The following is a 21696-nucleotide window of genomic DNA, read 5'->3' as shown; positions in this document are numbered from 1 at the left end:
TTTTTTCAAAGCAGATTTTAGAATCCTCCAAGGGTATTACATGAACCTAGAAAATGTGGGGAGGGATATTTTTTCTCGGGGTCCCGTGGGTCTAGGCCCCGTCCGGTCCGTAGGTCAGAGCTTGCAGGACCTGCGCCCCCAACGCGGGAAAGCAGGGCCCGAGCCCCGCCCCACCCGGCCCGAGTCGGCGCGCCCCGCCCCCTGCCGCGCGGCTCCGGCTCCTCCAGCTTCGTGGGTCCGCGGCGCGCGCGGTTACTCGTGGCTCCTGGTTCTGGGCGCACCGCCGGTTTGGGCGTCCACTGCTAGCATGGACACTCGCCACATGCCGGTGAGAGCTGGGCGTGCGAACTCGAGGGGCGGGCGCGGGCAGATCCTTGCAACTCCGCAGACTGAGTGCTGCTAATCAACCAGTGGTCGTCCGGGGCGTCGCCCATTCAGGCAAGCCCCAGGTTTTTTGCACCTGGGGCTCCTCAAGGCCAGGGGACGTTCCCGACGGCTGTGCACATCCGGCGTGCGGGCGGTTTGGGGATCTTGAACCGTTTGCAGGATTTGCAGCATTGGGGATCCCCGGGCCACGTGCGCTCGAGGGACACATGCTCCGGAGGCAGGACAGGGACCAGAGGCCGGCTGGGCACTCATTGTGTCCGCTGGCCCGAGCCCGGCCGGTGGGACGCGGGGAGGGGAGCATCGCCCTCCCTGCTCCCTGGGAATTCGCTCCGCAGTCTCCAGCCCATGCCTTTCCTGCGCACAGCTCGGGGCCGGTGCGTGGCTCGCCGCATTTTCCCCCGCGCACAGTCAGTGGTCCTCGGGGGAGCTCCCCACCAGCTTTCGCCGCTTCCGCGCCAGCCGTCAGGCGACTGGAATTTAAAGGTCTTGCAAACCGGTCTGTTTAGAACTTTGGTTGTGCACGTGGGAGGAGGCGTATCAAGTCCCAGGCAGTGATTAAATGTAATTAAATAGCCTGGTGGTTTAAACCATTTGCTGACCATTTATTTGCTCGTCTCCCATCCCTTCCCGCCTTCCTACCCCCCTGTTATTCGTTGTGGCAAGACGGATGCCCTGAATGGAAAGTTAGTTTTTGCTCTAACGGAAACCGGAACGTAGGGTCGGCCCCGGGGGAGATTAGAAAAGTGGGGGTTGGGTGGAAAGGAAAAAAAGCATACTTAAAATATGTTTAAACCTGCTTAAAGTAAATCTCGGGTTAGGGACCCATGGAGGGGTAGCTAGGGTTCGGGGGGGAAGGTGCTGGGGGCGTGTTTCAGAGCCCGTCACGGCCTTCTGAAAACGGGCATTGGTATTCAAGATGAAACAAGTTCTATATCTTACATACATGGCTTCAAATTTCTGCCACCGTGTGACTTGAGTAATCCATTTCACCTCTCTGAGCTTCAGTGTCCTCATTTGTTAAGCGGGGATAATGATAATGATAGTACCTTTGTTACAAGGAATTAAATGTAATGTAAGAGTATACTTAACAGTGCCTGGCACAAAAAACACGTACTAAGTGGTGTTCGTTGTTACTTGCCTGCCAAAAAAGTTCATTTCCCTCCCATGTCTTTTTCCTCCAAAGATAACTTTTGCCTGGTAACTGTTGCCGTGTGCTGACTTGTTAAAGCCCAGCAGTTTCCAGTAGAATGCCTTCCCTTGAAGCTGTCCTGGGCTTCTTGACTGCTTGTAGACTGATGAGTAAATAATGGTAATTCCTGCAGTAATGTAAAGAGCATTACTGCTTGGATATTCTGATGGGCTCTCCTTACAGCCCTGAGATCTTGGGCAATCTGTTTCACCTCCCTCAGAGCTTGAATTTCCTCATCTGAAAAATGGGGGTTTCTGAGAACCCTTTCAATTCCTAACATTGTGTTCGCATACAGACTTTGTACTTGGTAGCTCTGTTTATGATCGCATTTTGTCTTTGTAAAAGGACAAAAGACAAAAACTTCCTAAAATTATGAGTGGAGACTATACTCAAGGGCATGGGGAGGTTGGGATACCATCATCATGAAAATAGTTTATTTGCAAGGGACTGCAGTGCAAAATGTTAGATGTATATACCAAACCCACTGCCATTGAGTTGATTCCGACTCATAGTGACCTTATAGGACAGAATAGAACTGCCCCCACAGGGTTATCCAAGTAGTGGCTGGTGGATCCGAACTGCTGACTTTTTGGCTAGCAGCCGAGCTCTTAACCTCTGTGCCACCAGGGCTCCACAGGTGTATATAGGTTAGAAAGGTTCTGTTCACCTGGCTCCGCACGTCTTAGCATTACTTGTGGGATCTGTAGAAGGAGTCTCTGGGTGGTGCATATGGTTAAGTGCTCACCTACTAAGCTAAAGGTTGACTGAATCCACTCAAAGTCACCTGGGAGGAAAGGCCTGGCCATCTACTTGCAGAAAAATCATCCATTGAAAACCCTGTGGAACACGGTTGTATTCTGATACACATGGGGTAGTCATGGGTCAGAATAGACAGTTTATAGTAGAGCTTGCCCTTTCCATGTATGTAGGCAGTCAGTTCTATCCCATGGCCATATTTAAGAAAATAAAAACATAGCAATAATGCAACACTTAAATCTTATATGAAAATGGCAGAAACTGCTCTTTTTACATGAGATTGTCAATGGCATTTCCCAATGAACAGTGTGGGTTGTTTAGTGTTAATGAATGGATGAAGTATTTCATATCTACAAGTGATTTGCATTTATGAAGGGACTTCTAAACGCTGAAATCTTGAATTGCAAGGGAACTACAGAGAAAGCTGAATGTCAGGCCAGGCTAATAGAGCGCTGAAGTGGAATTGGGCATTCCACCTGGGTTTGGAGTGCTGTTTGACCTTTAACTTGGCTCCTTGCACCATTTGTTCACTGGGTTGTAAGGACTTGTGCCGAAATCACTATGCCCCTCCTGATTGGAATGGTGCCTGTTTGGAAGTCTGCCATCTTGAAGTAGAAGCCCTGCCCATTTTTGTAGTTTGGGAAATTAGCATCACAGTACATAGCCGAAAGCTTACATAAAAAGAACTCATTAGCTTGATTGTGGCTGAAGGAGAAAAATCACTCTACCGTTTAGTACTTTTGAAATTTCTTTTTTAGTACCGTTTAATTTTTTTTTTTTTTTTAAAGAAAAGAGAATGGATTTTAGGAGCTAGCATTAAACCCCTTGGGAACTCAGTATAATGCTAAGAGCTTGGAGGCTCTGAAGGTGGGTAGAGAGTGAAGTTCCACTAACGTTTGAATAAATTGATAAATGTCATTAATATTTTATTCCAGAGGGATCCCTTCTTAGGATCTGACCTGGTGTTGAAATATTTTTTTTTTTAGCAATTGCAAATCCTCCTTTTTCTACGTAGGGTATAAAGAAATGGACATATATACCCTGTGTTGTTAGAACCTGCTAAACTCAAAAATAGTGTCTTTAGATACTACAGTAAACATCCCACTTAATAGTATTGCCATTTCCATTTCCAGCAAAAGAATCTCAGAGTAAAGAACTTCAAGAAATTCAGCTATGTGAAGTTGATTTCCATGGAAACCTCGTCATCCTCTGATGACAGTTGTGACAGTTTTGCTTCTGATAATTTTGCAAACACGGTAAGTGCTGCCTGAGAATAAACGGAATCGAGTCTGCAGTGCTCAGAATGCCCCAGATGCTTTGTGCATGAATAAAACTGCTTGCTTTTTGCCTACATTTCTATACAGCCGTTGTGAAAATACAGTATGCACTGTAATTTCATTTCACTTTTTGCTGTGGTTCTAGGTAGTAATTGTTGGAGGTAGAATAGCTACTTATTCTATCCTTTTGAAATGTCGCCTAACCCAACATGCCTGATGATTTGCCATAACAACTCAGAAATCATTTGTAAACCCCTGAACCATTATTCTTTGTAACAAAAGCTATTCTCTTGTAGTGCTCTTGTAAATGTGATTTGCTCTCTGCACGGTTTATGGAAAATTGGTTCTTGAAAAAGGAAAAAAAATGCACAACCACATTTATTTATTTATTTTACAGAAACCTAAATTCAGGTCAGATATCAGTGAAGAACTGGCAAATGTTTTTTATGAGGACTCTGATAATGAATCTTTCTGCGGCTTTTCAGAAAGTGAGGTGCAAGATGTATTAGACCATTGTGGATTTTTACAGAAACCCAAACCAAGGCCAAATGTCCATAAAGAACTGGCCAGTATTTTTCATGCCGACTCTGACGATGAATCATTTTGTGGTTTCTCAGAGAGTGAGACACAAGATGGAATGGTGAGTTTGAGAATTTCACCAATATCAAGAAGTAAGGTGTATGTAGAGGCATGACATGTTATTTGCTTAAAAATTTTTTTTCCTTTGCTTTTCATTTTAGTCATGCCAGAAGATTTTGTTGACTTTTTTAAATATTAAGAGTATTTATGTCTTAAAGCAGTTTTCATTAATATAGTCCTTTTTGTAAATCTTGAACATTTTGTAGACTCTGGAAATCTTGGAAGCTGGTTAGATAGAATTGACCAACTTTCAATTTCCATTACCACAGGAATCCAGCCTCATCAGAGGAAGCATATGTGTCCTAAAGATTAGCGACATTCCCGTTTAACTTCAAGTGCCTAGCCCAGTGCCTGGCACAGAGCAGGCCCTTGATAAATGTTAGTTCCCTTAGTCGATCTCTCCTTACATCTTGAAAACCTGTGATAATTCCTGTGCAGGAACCTGAGTGTGGACAATGATAATTAGGGCCTTTCTTGCGTCCACTTTTGCTCCTTGGTTGACTTTTCCTCTGCTGTTGCTGCATTACCTTTAACAAGTTCTGTTGTCCTGCTCAGGCCACTGCTGCTGCTGCTGCTGCTGCTGCTCCATAGTCCCACCTCCCTGAGCACACTGTTTAGTTCAGCTGATGTTTTCTTGTTAAGCAAGACTTTCTCAACAAAGGAAGCAGTGCATTGACTAACAGTTGGGTGCATGCTCTTCAGCTCAGTGTGGTCTGATACAGGTCCACAGCCTATGGACCACACTTGAGTAACATTGATATAAGTGATAGCGCCTGGCCGAGGGGTGTTTTACCACTGTCTATGGTGATATAATGCTTCCTCTAGTGAGTGACCAAAACCTGATGGCCGTTGAGTCGATACCAACTCATAGCGACCCTATAAGACAGAGTAGAACTGCCCCATAGGGTTTTCCGGGAGTGCCTGGTGGATTCGAACTGCTGACCTTTTGGTTAGCAGCCATAGCTCTTAACCACTACGCCACCAGGTTTCCTAGTGAGTGACAGTAGGTCTAAATCGGTGCTTATTGGAGATATTGCAGGATCTGGTCTGCAAATCTGGATGTGACCCAAACATTGTCTATAGCCTGAATAATTTCTGGGCAGTGTTTCAGTTCTTTGTAGGTGCTGTCGTGATTAAAAAATGTCAGCTGACTGAAAGTATTAACTCATAGTAATATTTTTTGTCATTTTATAGTCTCTCAACTCATGGACTAAAAGCTGTTGTGGGAATTTAAGAAATTTTTGAATGTTAAAAATGGGTCTTCCATTTCTAGGACTTTCTAGGTGATGTTTTTTCTTTTTCTTTTTCCCTCAACCATCACCACAATAAATTTTAGAATATTTTTATCACCCCAGAAAGAAACCCATACTCATTAATAGTTATTCCTTATTCTTTCCCAACAACACCAGCCCCTGGCAATGACCAGCTGACTTTGTGATAGATTTGCCTAATCTGGATATTTCATATAAAAGGACTCATGCAATATGTGGCCTTTTGTGTCTGGCTTCTCTCACTTAGCATAATGTTTTCAAAGTTCGTCCATGTTGTAGCATGTATCAGTACTTCATTCCTTGTTACCACTGAATAATATCCCAGTGTGTGGATATACCACGTGTTTTTAATCCATTCCATGATGGACGTTTGGGTTTTCTACTTTTGGGCTACTATGAATGCTGCTGTGAACATTCATGTACAAGTTTTTCTGTGGACATATTTTTTATTTCTCTTTGGTATATACCTAGGAGTGGAATTGCTGGGTTATATAGTAACTGTGTTTAAGGATCTGCCAGACCATTTTCCAAAGTGGCTGCACCATTTTACATTCCTACCAGCAGTGTATGAGGGTTTCAGTTTTCTACATCCTCACCCACACTTGTTATTTGCTGCTAACTGAAAGGTCAACAGTTCAAACCCACCACCTGCTCCACAGGAGAAAGATATGACTCTGCTCCTGTAAAGATTACAGCCTTGGAAATCCTCTGGGGCAGTTCTGCTCTGTCTTCATAGGGTCGCTGTGAGTCAGAGAATTGACTCCATGGCAGTGGGTTTGGTTTTTGGGTTAAGTGGGTATGAAGTAGTATCGCATTGTGGTTTTGGTTTACATTTTTCTGGTGGCTAATTTTAATACATTTTTTAATGATGGAAACCTATATTACTTTTAGAATCTGATTTTTTTTTTTTTTTTTTAATTTTAAGCTTACAAGAAGTGGATTAGAGAATTGAGACATTTTAATATAGGTTAAAACCATGTTTATAGGAAGAGCACATATTTGTTCCCGTAGAAGTTTTTTAAAATACATAAAGGTCTGTTTTAAGAAATTTAAAGGAGAGCAGAGATCTTTCACATTTTAAAAAGTGGTTCAGAACCACAGGCCTAGGGGGTGTGAAGGTAGCTAATGACAATACTTGGCTTATAACCTGCTCAGATGGTTGTATTGATACGTAATTCCTGATTTTGTTATCCAGAGCCATCAATGTTGAGTTGGAATTTATTTGATGCCAGTGTCTTTTGTTGAAAAGGGGTTTTGTAGCTGTACTGGTGTGTTCTGTGTGCCAATCAACAAGTCATTAACTGCTAAATTGTGTGATGAACTAGAGATTGCAGGCAGACCAGGAAGGCTGCAGGACCCGCAGTCAGTGCAGACGTTCTGGACCCCTGCGAGTAGCAATGACGTTTCCCACGCGAAATGCTAGGACAGCAGCCAAGAAAAAGGCTATTCCTCCCCAGTCCTCAGAGAATTCTGTGACTGATGCCAGTTCTGATTCAGAAGATGAAAAAGGCATGAATTTTCTTGAGAAGAGGGCTTTAAATATAAAGCAAAACAAAGCAATGGTAGGTATCTGACTTTGACTGTGTTAGAACTAACTCTTCCCAGCTTTTCTCTAAGGGGGTTGTTACTTATATCTATGTCCTAAGAATTACTTTCAGTGTAGCTTTGAAGTCTTTATAATACGTGCTATAAAATGCATTTGTTTCCTTAAACTAATTTTTCTATTTTTAGTCTGTTAAAGTTTTGGTAAGTGCATAGGTGAAGTCAGAAACTATTTGACTATGTCAACTTATTATTAACATAAAGCCATGAAATCTGCTACTGTAATTTCCAGAAGTTAATTGCTCGATTTCAGCAGTTACTCTAAACAAATAATCTCTGTTTTATTTCCCCCCTTTTTAGCTTGCAAAACTCATGTCAGAATTAGAAAGCTTCCCTGGTTCATTCCCTGGAAGACGTTCCCTACCAGTCCCCAGTTCAGTAAGTGCAAAGCTTCCTTTGTGTAGCTGTATTTTGAGCAAACCTAAGGCGGATATTTTAAATCCAGTTTCTTTATTTTGTGTCGTCTTATAGACAGATGAAGAGAAAAAAGAGGAAACCTAATGGATTTCGAGGAGCTCTTCCTTGTATCTTTGGCATTTGTGATTTCTCTCTCCTATGTTCCTGTGGCACTTAAACCCTTTTTGATTCATTATTTTTCTCCTTCCCAGCTAGACTAAGCCCTTCAAGGGACGGGAATGAGGATTGGGAAAGAAATTTTTTTTTTTCTATGTCCACTCACATTCCTCTTACATGGTACACGAGCAATAGATTTTTTTTTTTTTTTTTAAAATCTGAGAATGAGGAAAAAGAAGGAGAAAAGAATTTAACCAAGTCATTGCCTAATATCATATGTGGTTGTATTCTGAGGAACTAAGGTGGCGTAAGTCGAGAATTTGGTGTATCTGGTGCAGTACAAAAGACTTACTTTCTCTACCCCCCGCTGAGGAAGGGAGGAAAACCGTACACGTATTTCTCTATTTTGCAATAGAGAAAACAGTGAGTATGTTTCAGGGCCCAACAGATGTCACAAAAAAGCATTTTGGAAAAAGAGATCAGTTTTTATACCTTTAGTAGAAGAATAAACAGTTCTTCTCTCAATTTGAGGGAAACTAGATTTGGGATTACCAAAACAAGTTTGCAGTGGCTGTAGAGATTTCGGATTTATGTTTCTTGCATTATGGAAAGGGCAAAGAAAATGGGAAATGCAGCTTTCTTTTACTTAAAAGAAAATATCCTTAAAGTAGAAGGTATGGATTTTCAAAAGTGCCACTTCTCTTCACTCTGGATTAAATGGGTTCCATGATATGTGTTTTGTTCAGCAATCAAAGACACCCCGAAGACGCACATTCCCAGGTGTTGCTTCCAGGAGAAACCCTGAACGGAAAGCTCGTCCTCTTACCAGGTCGAGGTCACGGATTCTGGGGTTCCCTGGTGCTCTGCCCACGGAGGAAGAGGAGGAGGAGGAGGAGGAGGAGGAGGAGGAGGATAAGTACTTGTTGGTGAGAAAGAGGAAGGTCATGGACGACTACATGAACGTGAGTTGTCCACATTTGTACTTGTTCTGTTTTTCATCTTCTGTTGGTCAGTATCAGATGCACAACACAGATAAACATACAGAGCCTCAACACCAAGTGATCCCTATGAAACATGTTTCTTGAACTGTTCACAATTGTTTATCACATAAACATATTTGATGATTTTGTTATCAGGTGAGGGGGTCAAAGTTTTCTTCAGCTTTTCTTAATTGTAAGAATTGTTTCCTTGATGTTCTCCAATGATCCTTATAATAAAATTATGATTTGCCCCCTTTCCATAAGCTCTGAAAGATTTCTAGGTTGAATGCTCCGTGAAGAAATTACGTATTAGGTGTATAGGTTCAAAGTTAGGGATCGCCAGTAAGGACATGCTTCTTGTTATACAGGAAGATGACATGCCCAGAAATCGTCGCCCAGGGCCCATGACCCTTCCACATGTAATCCGTCCAGTGGAAGAAATTACAGAGGAGGAACTGGAGAACATCTGCAGCAACTCCCGAGAGAAGATCTATAACCGTTCATTGGTGAGAGCCTCTAAGTGCTATCTGAAAACGTAAACATCTGTGAGAGAGGGAGGATAGCTTTTATGTTCCCTAGAGTTTTGCTGATGGTCTAAAGGTCTTAACATTACGAGATACGCACCTGCGCTTTTTTTTTATACAAGGAAAGAGAGTTTTACAGTATCCCTGGGGTTTAGTCCTCCTTCGCTTGAATTATTTGCTTAGTAAGACTACAGTGATGTTAATCTTTTCTCTTAATTTAGAAATCGGTTCATTCAACATATACTCATTGTTTATCTGTTATGTGTGTCTTCATAGCTAGGTGCTAGGGATATAGTGGTATGCTAAAGATAAGGATGAATTTGAGCAGGTTATTTTTTGTATTGACAGAATCTCTTATCGAAGACACGATTTTGATAATATTAACTTTTGAGTCTATGAATTCAGTAGTGTCACCATGCTTGAGATACTTGTTATGCCCAGGCACATATCCCTGTGTATGTACACATGAAGTAAGATTCAAAGGCAAAATCTCAGACTCTGTTGCAAAGGACTTTCTTTAAATATGCTGTGGTTTTTTTTTCTCATTTGCTTGTTATTTCTAGGGATCTACCTGTCATCAATGTCGCCAGAAAACTATCGATACCAAAACAAATTGCAGAAACCCAGAGTGTTGGGGTGTTCGAGGCCAGTTCTGTGGTCCCTGCCTTCGAAATCGTTACGGTGAAGAGGTCAAGGATGCCCTGCTGGATCCCGTAGGTGCCTTGGAGGGGGTGGTCCTATGGGCTGGTCGGCCACGAGCTGGTCAGGCCACAAAGAAGGCACTGGCAAAGGCACCACACACACCTGGGATTCACCTTCTTTTTAAATCCACCGGCACTATTCTGATTTAGAAACGAGATATTTTACTTAGGATACAATAGTTACATTTTCGCCTAACTACTTCAGTTTTTTAGGTGGCTCTAATAATTTCCCCCTTCATATTGACTTCTGAAATACATAGTAAAAATACATAATTTTGATGCTTTGTATCTATAAAGTAGATGGTTCTTCTAAATTTGTTTTTTCAATGAAATACAGACTTGCTGTAGTTCTTTTTACATTAAGATAGTGTTACGTGCTCAACGTGAGGAAAGATGGATAGCTGCCTGTAATGAAGTAGGTCCATAATGGCCACTTTCTTTGATGCTTAAAGTAAAAGATTTTTTGTCATAGATCATTCTACAATCCAAACCTGTGACGTTTGAAGGCCTGTTGTGGGCAAGGTGTACTGCTAAATTTTGTAGACTCAAACGTGGATCTTGTTCTCAGTCTATCCTAATTAGCTTGTTTGTTTCTCTTAATGTAAACTCTTATTTATAGAGTGGCTCCCCTAACCCCCCCAAAATTTGAGGAGGTTAGAAATGGTGGTCCTGTGGTGCTTAACTGTGCTTTACAAGTTTTTTGATACGTATATTTTTTTCCCCTCCAAGGAGATACTGAGGATGCTGGTCTGGTCTTAACTGTCTTCATTTAGGCAGAGTAGATTAGGAGCAAGACAGACTTTATTCTCAGTTAAGTGTGTGGCTTCTCTCTTAACTGTGTTTGACTTGCCCATGTGCACCACGGCACACTGGAGGTCAGAAGTCCTTGCCTTGTGCTTCAAATCATTCTCAGATTAGTCCATTTGAATCATCCCTTAAAGATACATAGGGAATGGTGACAGATGATCATTTATGGAGAAGTAAAGCATGTATAAGGAGAGACTATTGGGATTCAATTAAGCCTTTGCAGAAAGCAGTTAATAATCATTAATGTTCCATTTGTAAAAATTTTCAAATGTACTTAAAAGTATAGAAGCAGAATAAATCCCCAAGTATCCATAGATGAGTTTAAAATTATTTACACTTGGCCATACTTGCCTTATAATTTTTTTGTGCTGTTTTACATTAAATAACACACATAATGATACTCACCTTAAATATTTCAGTATTTATTTCTTTAAAAAAGAACAAGTTCTTGTGCAGTTACAAAACCATTTTTGTGATAATCGAAACTATGTAATAACTACTCTGTTCAGATTTTTCCCAGCTGTCCCAAAACATCTTCTATACAGTTGGGTTTTTTTTTTTTTTTTTAATTGTGCTTTAGATGAAGGTTTACAGAGCAAATTAGTTTCTCATTAAACAGTTAATACACATATTGTTTTGTGACATTGGTTGCCAACCCCGCAACATGTCAACACTCTCTCCTTCTCGATCTTGGGTTCCCCATTTCCATTCGTCCAGCTTTCCTGTCCCCTCCTGCCTTCTAGTCCTTGCCCTTGGGTTGGTGTGCCTGTTTAGTCTCGTATACATGGTTGAGCTACGTGTATTATTGTTCGTTTTATGGACCTATCTAATCTTTAGTTTGAGGGTGAACCTCAGGAGTGACTTCAGTACGGAGTTAAAAGGGTGTCCGGGGCCCATACTCTTGGGTTTCTCCAATCTTTGTGGTCAGATCAGTAAGTGTGGTCTTTGTGTGTGTGTGTGTGAATTTGAATTTTCTACATTTTTCTCCAGCTCTGTCTGGGACTCTCTATTGTGGTCGCTGTCAGCAGTCGGTCCTGGTAGCTGGGCACTATCTAGTTGTGCTGGACTCGGTCTGGTGGAGGCTGTGGTAGTTGTGGTCCATTAGTCCTTTGGACTAGTCTTTCCCTTGTGTCTTTGGTTTTCTTCATTCTCCCTTGCTCCAGACAGGGTGGGACCAGTAGATGTATCTTAGATGGCCACTCTATACAGTTGGTTTGTTCAGGCCAGGACCCAAACAAGGTCCCCACGTTGCATTTGATTCTTTGTTTTAGTCTAGAATAGTTAACACCTTCCGTCCTTGTCTTCCCCCATGCTTTTGACTTACTGAAGAGACCAGGTCAGTTGTCTTATAGCATGTCACATCATCTGTGCTTGTCTGTTTGTTCCTCATGGTGTCATTTACCTTGTTTCTCTATTCCCTGTCTTTTCTATAAGAAGGTTTGATCTCAAGGCTGACTTAAGCTTGGGTTACATATTGGTGATACGAAGTACTTTGTATTGCTTCACACCTGGCTATACAACAAGTCTCATCTCATTCTCTTTGTATTTCTATTTAGGATCGAATTCAGAAACTTGCTGTGGTTTTAAGTTTGTCTGTGGCCTTCTTGCCTTATGTATAGTAGGAGAGAAAATATTTCAGGATAGGACCTTGGTCCTAAGGAGGGAACAGTTTGTCAGCCAGTATGCCTTGTCTAAGCTTCTCAGGGTTCTGGAGAGTGGTAAAGAATTAGAACCCTCACTGTTAATGTGGTATTCATTTCAAGGGAGGCAGAGTAATTCATGGCATTTGTGTTGGATAGGCTGAGCACCCAGTCCTGAGTACTTGGGACCGTTGTTGCTGTGTAACTTCTCTGCTGGATTTCCTTAGGAAACATTAGGGAATGTTATGGTTTTAAATCCACCGAAGGCCTAAACGCAATCAATGATACCCACCTTAGAGTTTAATAAGGAGTTGATAAGTAAGTGGGGGAAAGGAAATTTTAATTTAATTGGGCCTTTTTTTTTTTTGGTGAAAATATACACAGCCAAACATCCATTCAACAGTTTCTACACGTACAGTTCGGTGACATTGGTCACATTTTTCACATTGTGTCATCATTCTCACTGTCTCTTCCCCAATTATTCGCCACTGTTAATTTAGACTCGCTGCCCCCTAAACTTCTCATCTGTGCTTTAGAGTTACTGTTGTCAATTTGATCTCATATATATAATTCTTCAAAAGAGTGCAATGCTCAAGGCAAACAATCTTTACTAACTGAGCTGACCTGTTGTTTGGTTTAAGGATGACTTTAGGGAATGCTTCCATTCAAAGTTTAAAAATTTATCTCAGGGTGATAGATGTTGGGGTTCCTTCAGACGCAGTGTGTCCAGTTAGTGTGGATTCCATAAGAATTTGAAATTCTGTTCCACATTTTCCTTTTTTTGATCAGTATTCGTGTATTGAATCCTTGATCAAAATGTTTTGTAACGGCAGCCAGGGACCATCATCCAGTTCTGGTCTCATGGCAAAAGAGGCAGTTGCTCATGGAGGCAATTAGCTGCACATTCCGTTTTGTCTTCCAATTCTTGATTCACCTTCTTCCTCTGCTGTTCCAGGTGAATAGAGACCAATTGTATCTTGGATGGCTGCCCGCAAGCTTTTAAGACCCCAGGCACTACACCAGAACTAGGAGGTAGAACAGAAACTCTAAAAAACAGTATTAGGCCAATTGACTGGACTGTCCCACAAAACCATAACCCTAAACCTTCGAACCAAGAAAACTGATCCTAAGAAGTGTTTGGTTGTATGTAAGTAGTATCAGCGGTTCCCAAGTAGTATCAGCAGCTTAATTGTACGTTTCTACAATTCTCCTTCAGAACTGGCACTGCCCGCCTTGTCGTGGAATCTGTAACTGCAGCTTCTGTAGGCAGCGTGACGGACGGTGTGCAACTGGGGTCCTGGTGTATTTGGCCAAATACCACGGCTTTGGGAATGTGCATGCTTACTTGAAAAGGTAATGGTGACTGCTTTTTTCTCTCTTCTACGTCTGAATCTTATATTTATTTATGTGTCTTAATAAAAGGACAATAGAAGTCAGAATAGTGGTTATCTCTAGGACAGGGATGGGGCAGGGCATTGTCTGGGAGGGAGCATGGTGGGAGCCTTTTGGTGTGTTGGGAAATGTTTTATATCTTGATCTGGGTTGTGGTTACCTAGCTATACATATATGTACAAATTTGAGATTTGTAACTCAGTAAAAACATTTTTTGAAAAGTGAATTAGGCTTTCAAAAGAGAATTGTTAGGTGGAAAACTATATCCTAACATGCTCCTTTTTCTCTTTCTCAGTCTGAAACAGGAGTTTGAAATGCAAGCGTAATATCTGAAAGATTCACTACTTGGCCTTGTACTTCTCAGTCTCCTTGTTAAACTTTTCAGTTTTGTCAGTTGATTGAAACCTCAGTTAGGAATTTTGATGGTCATTCTGTTTTACAGGAAGCTCAAATCAAGTTAATCTCATTAGATACGCATGTGTTTTGGAGCTGTCACAGATGTATTTTGCTGCTTATACTTTGCTCTTCTGCAGTTTCTTCTCTGCCCCCGACCCCTGGCCCCATCCCTTTCTTTTCCAGTGGTCCTCTCCCACCACTTATTTTCTGAACTCTTTTGAAATGACAATTGTATGAAAGTATGTTTGATTTAGGCGCCCTGGTGGCACAGTGGTTAAGCGCTCGGCTGTTAACTAAAAGGTTGGCGGTTTGAACCCACCAGCTGCTCTGCGGGAGAGAGATGTGTCTGTCTGCTTCCGTAAAGATTTAATTGGTGTTGAAATAACCCTGCAATCCACCCATAAAACCAAGCACTTAGAATAAAGTAGTAGTGTTAACTAAGTCTATGGAATTCCATAGAACAGCCCTCTGTTTACACGAAAACAACATATGTGATTTTGTGTTCATGATCCAAAGGTTTGTGGGCAATGATATACTTAAAATCATCATAGGGAACACATCCTTGGAAATTAGTGGTGAAACTTCAGGAGGAGGCTCATTTGAAATTCTTAGTATAATTTTAGTTTGCCAACTTCATTGCAGTTCGTACGTAAGGTATTTCAGTGTAGGTCTTGGACCATTTTATGTGGAAACTTCTAATACTAGTCTACAGTGCTTTGCCGTTTTTGCCTTCTTGAAGAACTTATAAGCTGGGCATCGTGTTTGTACTCAGGTTTTAAGTGCATTTATAGCAATGAGAAGTGCCTTTTTGGAGATGGATGACTTTCAACGGTTTGTTAACTTGACAACTCTGCCAGTTTAGTTTGTGGGCAGTTTTTTTTGTTTTTGTTTTTTTTTTTGCATTAATCAAATCATTTGGTAGAGGTGGGATCTGAGTGCTTGTGTGTCCCCTTTACTTTAATGGTGCACCTGTTCAGTGTTTGATGCATAATTGGACCTTGAATCAATAAATGTAAATAGAGCTTTTGATCTGTAATGCTTTTATACAAAGTTTTTTATTTTAATAATAAAATGTTTTGTTCTAGCTTGTCTGCTTTTTTTTTTGGATGCTCCATCTTACTACACTTCATCATAATTATTCTCTCCTATTTAAATAAAACACCGTTTCTTCCTTTCTGTTGTTGTTGGTTGCCGTTGAAATGGCTGTCGACTCATGGGGACCCTATACCCAATGGGATCCATAGGGTTTTCGTTGGCTGATTTTCAAAAGTAGATCAACAGGCCTTTCTTCCTAGTCTGTCTCTTAGTCTGGAAGCTCTGCTGAAAGCTGTTCAGATTCATAGCAACACACAAGCCTGTACTGACAGACAAGTGGTGGCTGTGCTTCAGATGCATTGGCCGGGAATGGAACCCAGGACTCTGCATGGAAGGCTAGAATTCTGCCACCGAACCATCACTGCCCGCTCTGCCTTTCTAGAGTCTCCCTTTGGCTTAAGTTTCTAAAGGCCAAGGGCCAGCTCTTGAACAGGGCCTGACTTGGTGATATGATCAGAAAATCAGCTGATACAGCTGCTTTGCCTGAGAGAGAACAATCCATGCCCATGAAGTTTTACAATGCTGTTTTCCTTTACCATTTGCCATCCGAAGAACTAAAAGCGATTTTGCAATACCTGGTTTGCTTTTAGTACACGTTGGACTATTACATGCTTGCTGTGCCTTGAGGCCTGTCTTAGGACTGAGAATCAGAAGAAACAAAAGTCACAGTCTAAAAGCTTTCAAATCCAGTTTTTTAGACCAGGGTTAGGCAAACTAACCAGGCCAGATTCCATTGCAAACCTGTATTTATGTGGCACGTGAACTAAGTATGTTGGGTTTCTTTTTCTACAGTTTTTTAAAGAGTTGTTAGTGTATGTGACAGACCATATGGCCCACATAGCCTAAAATATTTATAATGTGGCCTTTTACAGAGTAAGTTTGCTGACTCTTGCTCTAGACTTACCTGAGAAGCTGTGTTTACCAAACACGTTTGCAGGAAGACCTAAAAAAGCCCATTGACATCAAGTTGATTCCAACTCATAGTGACCCTGTACATCTGGGTAGAACTGTACAGGATTTCCAAGGAGTGGCTTGGTGCATTTGAACTGCTAACCTTTTGGTTAGCAGCCATAGCTCTTAACCACTGCACCACCAGGGCTCTGGGCAAGAAGATCAAACTGGATGAATTTGTACAATGGGTTTTCTGCGTGTAGAGCCAAAAATAAATTTAAAAATTTCCACATGAATTATTGGAATTTTAAGAAAGTAAATTGTAATCCAAGCCTTAGGTATCTAATTGAGAAGCTTAAATTTTTAGAGTTCATTTAAATTGAGGCTTGTTTGGAAATTTTTGGTGTTAACTATGTTTTAATATTTTGAAGTAGAACCTGATTTTCATATAAGAAAATTTATTGTAAGAGTTTATTCTGAGGTCTTAGACCCATAAAAAGTTTACAGTCTGGTGGAAGAACTAAGATAAAAATCTAAAATAATGTTCTCAGTAGGAATGAAGGGGAAGAAAAGTAATTAACATTTTGTCATTACCAGGCCAAAAAAACCAAACCTGTTGCAGTTGAGTCAATTCCGACTTAGTGACCCTATAGGACAGTAGAACTGTCCCATAGAGTTTCCAAGGTCGCCTGGTGGATTTGAACTGCTGACCTTTTGGTTAGCAGCCTTAAACACTTAATCGCTTAATCATTACCAAGCATTTTAAATGCCATTTTTTCTAAGAAATAAATTCTGAGTTTTTGGTAAAGTTTACCCAGCAAATTAGGTTCCCATTTGACAATTTATACACAAATTGTTCAGTAACGTTAGTTACTTTTTCCACAATATGTCATCATTCTCTTTAATTGTGTTTTGGTTCTTCTGTATCCAGTACTCTTTGCTTTAATCATTGACCTTTTGGCCTCATATACATGGTTTTTTTAAATGGAGCAATGCGATTTATTTTTATGAGCCCATGGGTTTTAGGATCTTCTGTACTCAGCAGGACCGCTATAATAAAAGTCCACCACTGAGCCTGATAAACAACCTTCACCCTCTGCTCTTTTGGCTTATATTAAGGCAAACTCAGCTTAGTTTTTTGTTTTTAAATGGATAAAGGCATCTCCCTGAAATACACCAGTCTAGCTCTGCCACTTTAGCCCTGTGACATTGGTCATTTTTCTTCTCAATTTATTTTCTCATCCTTGAGATGCTGCTTCATAAGTGTGTGGTTTACCAGTTTTTAGAATTATGTATGTATTCTTTGTTGTTGGGTGCTGTCTGGCAGATTCTGACTCAACGACCCCGTGTTCTTTAGCATCCTCCAGTGGTGCCTACTAAGGATCATTATGAACTCAGATGTTTCAAATATTTGATGTATTTCACTCCATTGCAGTTATTATCCTTATTGATGGCCAACTTTTGGCCCGTGGGAGCCTCTTCACACAGGCTCCTACATCATTTAGACGTGGCCCCTGTGGTCTTCGATAGCTTCCTTTGCTTTCTATTAAGACAAGATAGAGGTGCTAGGCTCATCTATCTTATACCACTTTCTGCCTCAAAGCTGGAATTGGTCATTTCTCCAAATTGCTTTGCTTTCAAAAGCATGTTTCTCTCATATCTGTGTATTAGTGTGTTTTATTAATATTTGCATGTAAATATACACATATAATGGTTTGAGAATAACAATACTAATATTATTAACAATATTAAATGATTACTGAAAACTGTTTAAGATTATTTAGTTTTGCTCCTTTGTGTAAATCCCTAGATATAGTCAAATTACTATGTTTTAAAATCTTTTGAAACAAGTCCTCTCTATGTGGTTAAGCCACCAACTTGATACATTGTTAAGTTCATTTGTTTTATTTTGCTTTTAATTTTAAAGATTGTTTTTTTTTAATTAGGCTTTCATTTTGTTTTATAATGATGTGAAACAGTTCAATATATCCAAAAGTCAAATATATAAAATAAGGTGTTTTTAGAGAAGTCTAGATTCTGTTTCTACCCTCTTCATCTTGACACTTCTCTCTTCCATAGGTGATCATTTTTTAAAATGTTATGATTTATATTTTGATTTTTAAAAGTATAAGCAAATATGAATATGTATGTGTAACCTCCTGCAGCCTTTTCAAATAAATGATAGCATACTACTTACTACCTTCTTCCCTCTATCTTGCCTTTTTCACTTTACATATACGGGAGAGATAAACAACTAAATTTTAATACAAAAAAATTCTAAAGTATGTATGCATTAAATATGGAATTAGGTTTTAAAGTTTCACAGAAAAAAATTTTGTAAAGAGTGGTTTTCTTTCCTTCTCAAACATCTAAGGACATACCATTCTGTTGAGTTTACACTACTCCATCCTAGTTGCTGTCAAGACGACTCCAACTTATGGCAACACCACATGTGTCAAGAGTAGACCTGTGCTCCACAGGGTTTTCAATGACTGATTTTTCAGAAGTAGATTGCCAGGCCTTTCTTCCAAGGTACCTCTGGATGGACTGCAACCCCCGAGCTTTACATTAGCAGCTGAGCTCATTAGCCATTACACCCTGAGAGTATTATGTTAAGGAAGTCAAATTCCCTGCTGTCACACACTTAGTAGGCAAACCCCAGCAGCAGGAACCAGTATTTCAAGTTTTCTCTTATTTATTTGATTTTCTATCCTTTAATGACCTTCACGTTTGTCTTGTAAATTGAATACCTAAATGTTTTTTATCTCTTGGTGACCATCCACTATGGCTTTTAGGGGAGTAATTATCACCATTGGCAATACTGAACTTGCCTGAATTTCCATGACCGTTTTGAGTATCCTAGTGTTTAAGGAGAAAAAATACGTAAATAAAATTCCTTTATGCAAATGTCTTCTGCAGCTCTCATTGCCAGCCAAAATCTCGTAAATCATGATAAACAGATGCTACTGAAGTAAATGACTAAGTAAAATTATGGAGACAGAGTCTATTTATCTTATTTTTCACTGTTGGGGAGGGAGGAAAGGATATTAACTAAATTTTTTTATCTGTCTGCATGATGATTAGGGCAGACACCAAGAACTCTGTAAACTGATTTCAGCAAGTTGAGCTGCGGGACTCTTAAGAATTGGAGAGCTGCCCCTGGTAAGGCAAAGATTCTACTGCAGCTTAGTTTGCCTTACCAGACGACTGGGTTGTGCAAACAATCCAATATCAAGCTGTCTGAGTCTGTGCCTATTGTTTAGCTTTTGATTTTTTTTTTCCTTAACTCTTTTTTTTTAATTGAAGTAAAATTCACATAACGTAAAGTTTACCATTTTAACCCACTCTCTGCTTGTTTCCCTTTTATCTCTTGAGAGATAGAAGGTGGTGTAGGCCACACCCCAAGGAAACACCCTTTACATTGGATCAGGGATGTGACCTGGCTAAGGGTGTTACATCCCACCCTAATCCTCTTTAACATAATCTAATCTTGCCTCATCAACCACAGGCAGAGATTAGGATTTATAACACAGGAAAATTACATCAATCCCAAAATGGAGGACAGCCACACGATACTGGGAATCATGGCCTAACCAAGTTGACACATTTTGGGGGGACACAATTCAGTCCATTTTCAAGTATACAATTCAGTGGCTTCCAGTACATTCATGATATTGTGCAACTATCACCACTTTCATATACCAGAACATTTCATATGACTCCAAAAAGAAGGCCAATACTCATTAAGCAGTCACTCCCCATTGCTCCCTCCCCCAGCCCCTGGCAACCATTAGTCGGCTTTCTATCTCTATTGATTTTCTTATTGTGGACATTTCATGAAATGGAATCATATAATATGTGATCTTTAGTGTCCAGTATTTTTTCACATAGCAGTGTTTTCAAGATTCATCCATGCTGTAGCATGTATCAGTACTTCATTCCTTTTATGGCTGAATAATATTCCATTATATAGAGATACCACATTTTGTTTATCTGTTCATCAGTTGATGGACATTTTGATTGTTTTCATCTTTTGACTATTGTGAATCGTGCTGCTATGAACATTGGTGCACAAATTGTTGTTTGTATATCTCTTTCTCAGTTTTTTGGGCATGTATCCAGCAGTGGACTTGCTGGATCATATGGTAATTCTGTTTAATTTTTTGAGGAACTGCCAAACTATTTTCCATGGTGGCTGTACCATTTTACATCCCTACCAGCAAAGTATGAGAGTTCCAGTTTTTCTACATTCTCGCCAACACCATTATTCCCCATCCACTTTTTTGTAAATTATAGTCATCCTTATGCACGTGAAGTGGTATGGTAGATTTGCTTTGCGTTTTTCTAATGACTAATGATGGTGAACATCTTTTATGGGCTTATTGTTGTTATTGTTGTTGTTAGCTGCTTATCTCAGATATATGATTTGCAAATATTTCCTTCCTTCCTATAGGTTGTCTTTTCACTTTCTTGATAGTCTTTTTAAAATTGTATTTATTTATTGTTGTTGTTGAGAAGATACACAGTAAAACATACAGCAGTTCGACAGTTTTCTACACATACAATTCAGTGACATTGATTACATTCTTCGAGGTGTGCAACCATTCTCACCCTTCTTTTTTGAATTGTTCCTACTCCATTAACATAAACTCACTGCCCCCTAAGTGTCCTATCTAACCTTTCAATTTGCTGTTGTCAATTTAATCCCACATAGATAGTTCTTAAAAGAGCATAATGCTCAAGGCAGACATGTTTTACTAGTTAAGCGAACTATTGTTTAGTTTGGAGCCCTGGTGGTGCAGTGGTTAAGAGCTCGGCTGCTAACCAAAAGGTCAGGATTTTGAATCCACCAGCCGCTCCTTGGAAACTCTACGGGGCAGTTCTACTCTGTCCTTTAGGGTCGCTAAGAGTCAGAACTGACTCAATGGCAGTGAGTATTGTTTAGTTTTAAGAAGACTTCAGGAGATATTTTTGGTTTACGGTTTAAAGATTATCTCAGGGCAATAGTTTCAGGGTTCATCTAGACTCTGTGGTTCCAGAAAGTACGGATTCCGTGAGAATTTTAAATTCTGTTCTATATTTCCCCCCTTTTGATCAGGATTCTTCTATAAAATCTTTGATCAAAATGTTCAGTAATGGTAGCCACACACCATCCAGTTCTTCTGACCTCATGGCAAAGGGGGCAGTTGTTCATGGAGGCAATTAACCACATATTCCATTTCCTCCTCCTGTTTCTGACTCTCCTTCTTCCGCTGTTGCTCCAGGCTAATAGAGACCAATTTGTTGTGCCTTGGATGGCACCTTGCAAGCTTTTAAGACCCCAGGAACTATGCAACAAACTAGGAGGTAGAACAGAAGCACTAAACATGTTATTAGGCCAGTTAGCTGGGATGTCCCATGAAATCGTGACCCTAAACCTCCAAACCAAGGAACCAAATCCTATGACGTGTTCGGTTGTACATAAGCAGACTCAGCAGCTATTCTTTTATTTTTTGACATTTTTTTTTAATTTTATTGTACTTCAGGTGAAGGCTTACAGAAAAAATAGTTTCTCATGAAACAGTAGTACACATATTGTTTTATGACATTGGTTAACAACCCCACAACATGTCAACCCTCTAACTTCTCAACCTTTT

General features: G+C 40.3%; 1 protein-coding gene across 2 annotated transcripts; it reads left to right on the top strand.

Moving 5' to 3' along the window:
• The first annotated feature begins 204 nt into the window (after nt 1–204).
• On the top strand, nt 205–15231 carry CDCA7 (cell division cycle associated 7). Of its 2 annotated transcripts, XM_004375498.2 has the most exons (10): nt 205–328; nt 3466–3588; nt 4007–4249; nt 6845–7081; nt 7422–7499; nt 8381–8596; nt 8983–9120; nt 9702–9851; nt 13503–13639; nt 13974–15231. In XM_004375498.2, exons 1-10 carry the CDS (start codon nt 308–310, stop codon nt 14002–14004), a joined length of 1374 nt encoding a protein of 457 aa, XP_004375555.1. In that variant the 5' UTR covers nt 205–307; the 3' UTR covers nt 14005–15231. The 2 variants fall into 2 exon arrangements, with proteins under 2 accessions (XP_004375555.1, XP_004375556.1); XM_004375499.2 differs by lacking the exon at nt 4007–4249.
• The last annotated feature ends 6465 nt before the right edge of the window (nt 15232–21696 follow it).

This window comes from Trichechus manatus, unplaced genomic scaffold, assembly GCF_000243295.1.
Source record: "Trichechus manatus latirostris isolate Lorelei unplaced genomic scaffold, TriManLat1.0 scaffold00037, whole genome shotgun sequence".
NCBI classification, from domain to species: Eukaryota; Metazoa; Chordata; class Mammalia; order Sirenia; family Trichechidae; genus Trichechus; species Trichechus manatus.
Note: the sequence above shows the minus strand (reverse complement) of the source record. Positions and strands in the feature narration are given on the sequence as shown.

Coding starts and splice junctions, on each gene's coding strand:
- CDCA7 (XM_004375498.2), top strand. CDS start 308: ATGGACACTCGCCACATGCCG. Junction 329..3,465: donor TGGACACTCGCCACATGCCG/GTGAGAGCTGGG, acceptor TTCCATTTCCAG/CAAAAGAATCTCAGAGTAAA. Junction 3,589..4,006: donor CTGATAATTTTGCAAACACG/GTAAGTGCTGCC, acceptor TTTATTTTACAG/AAACCTAAATTCAGGTCAGA.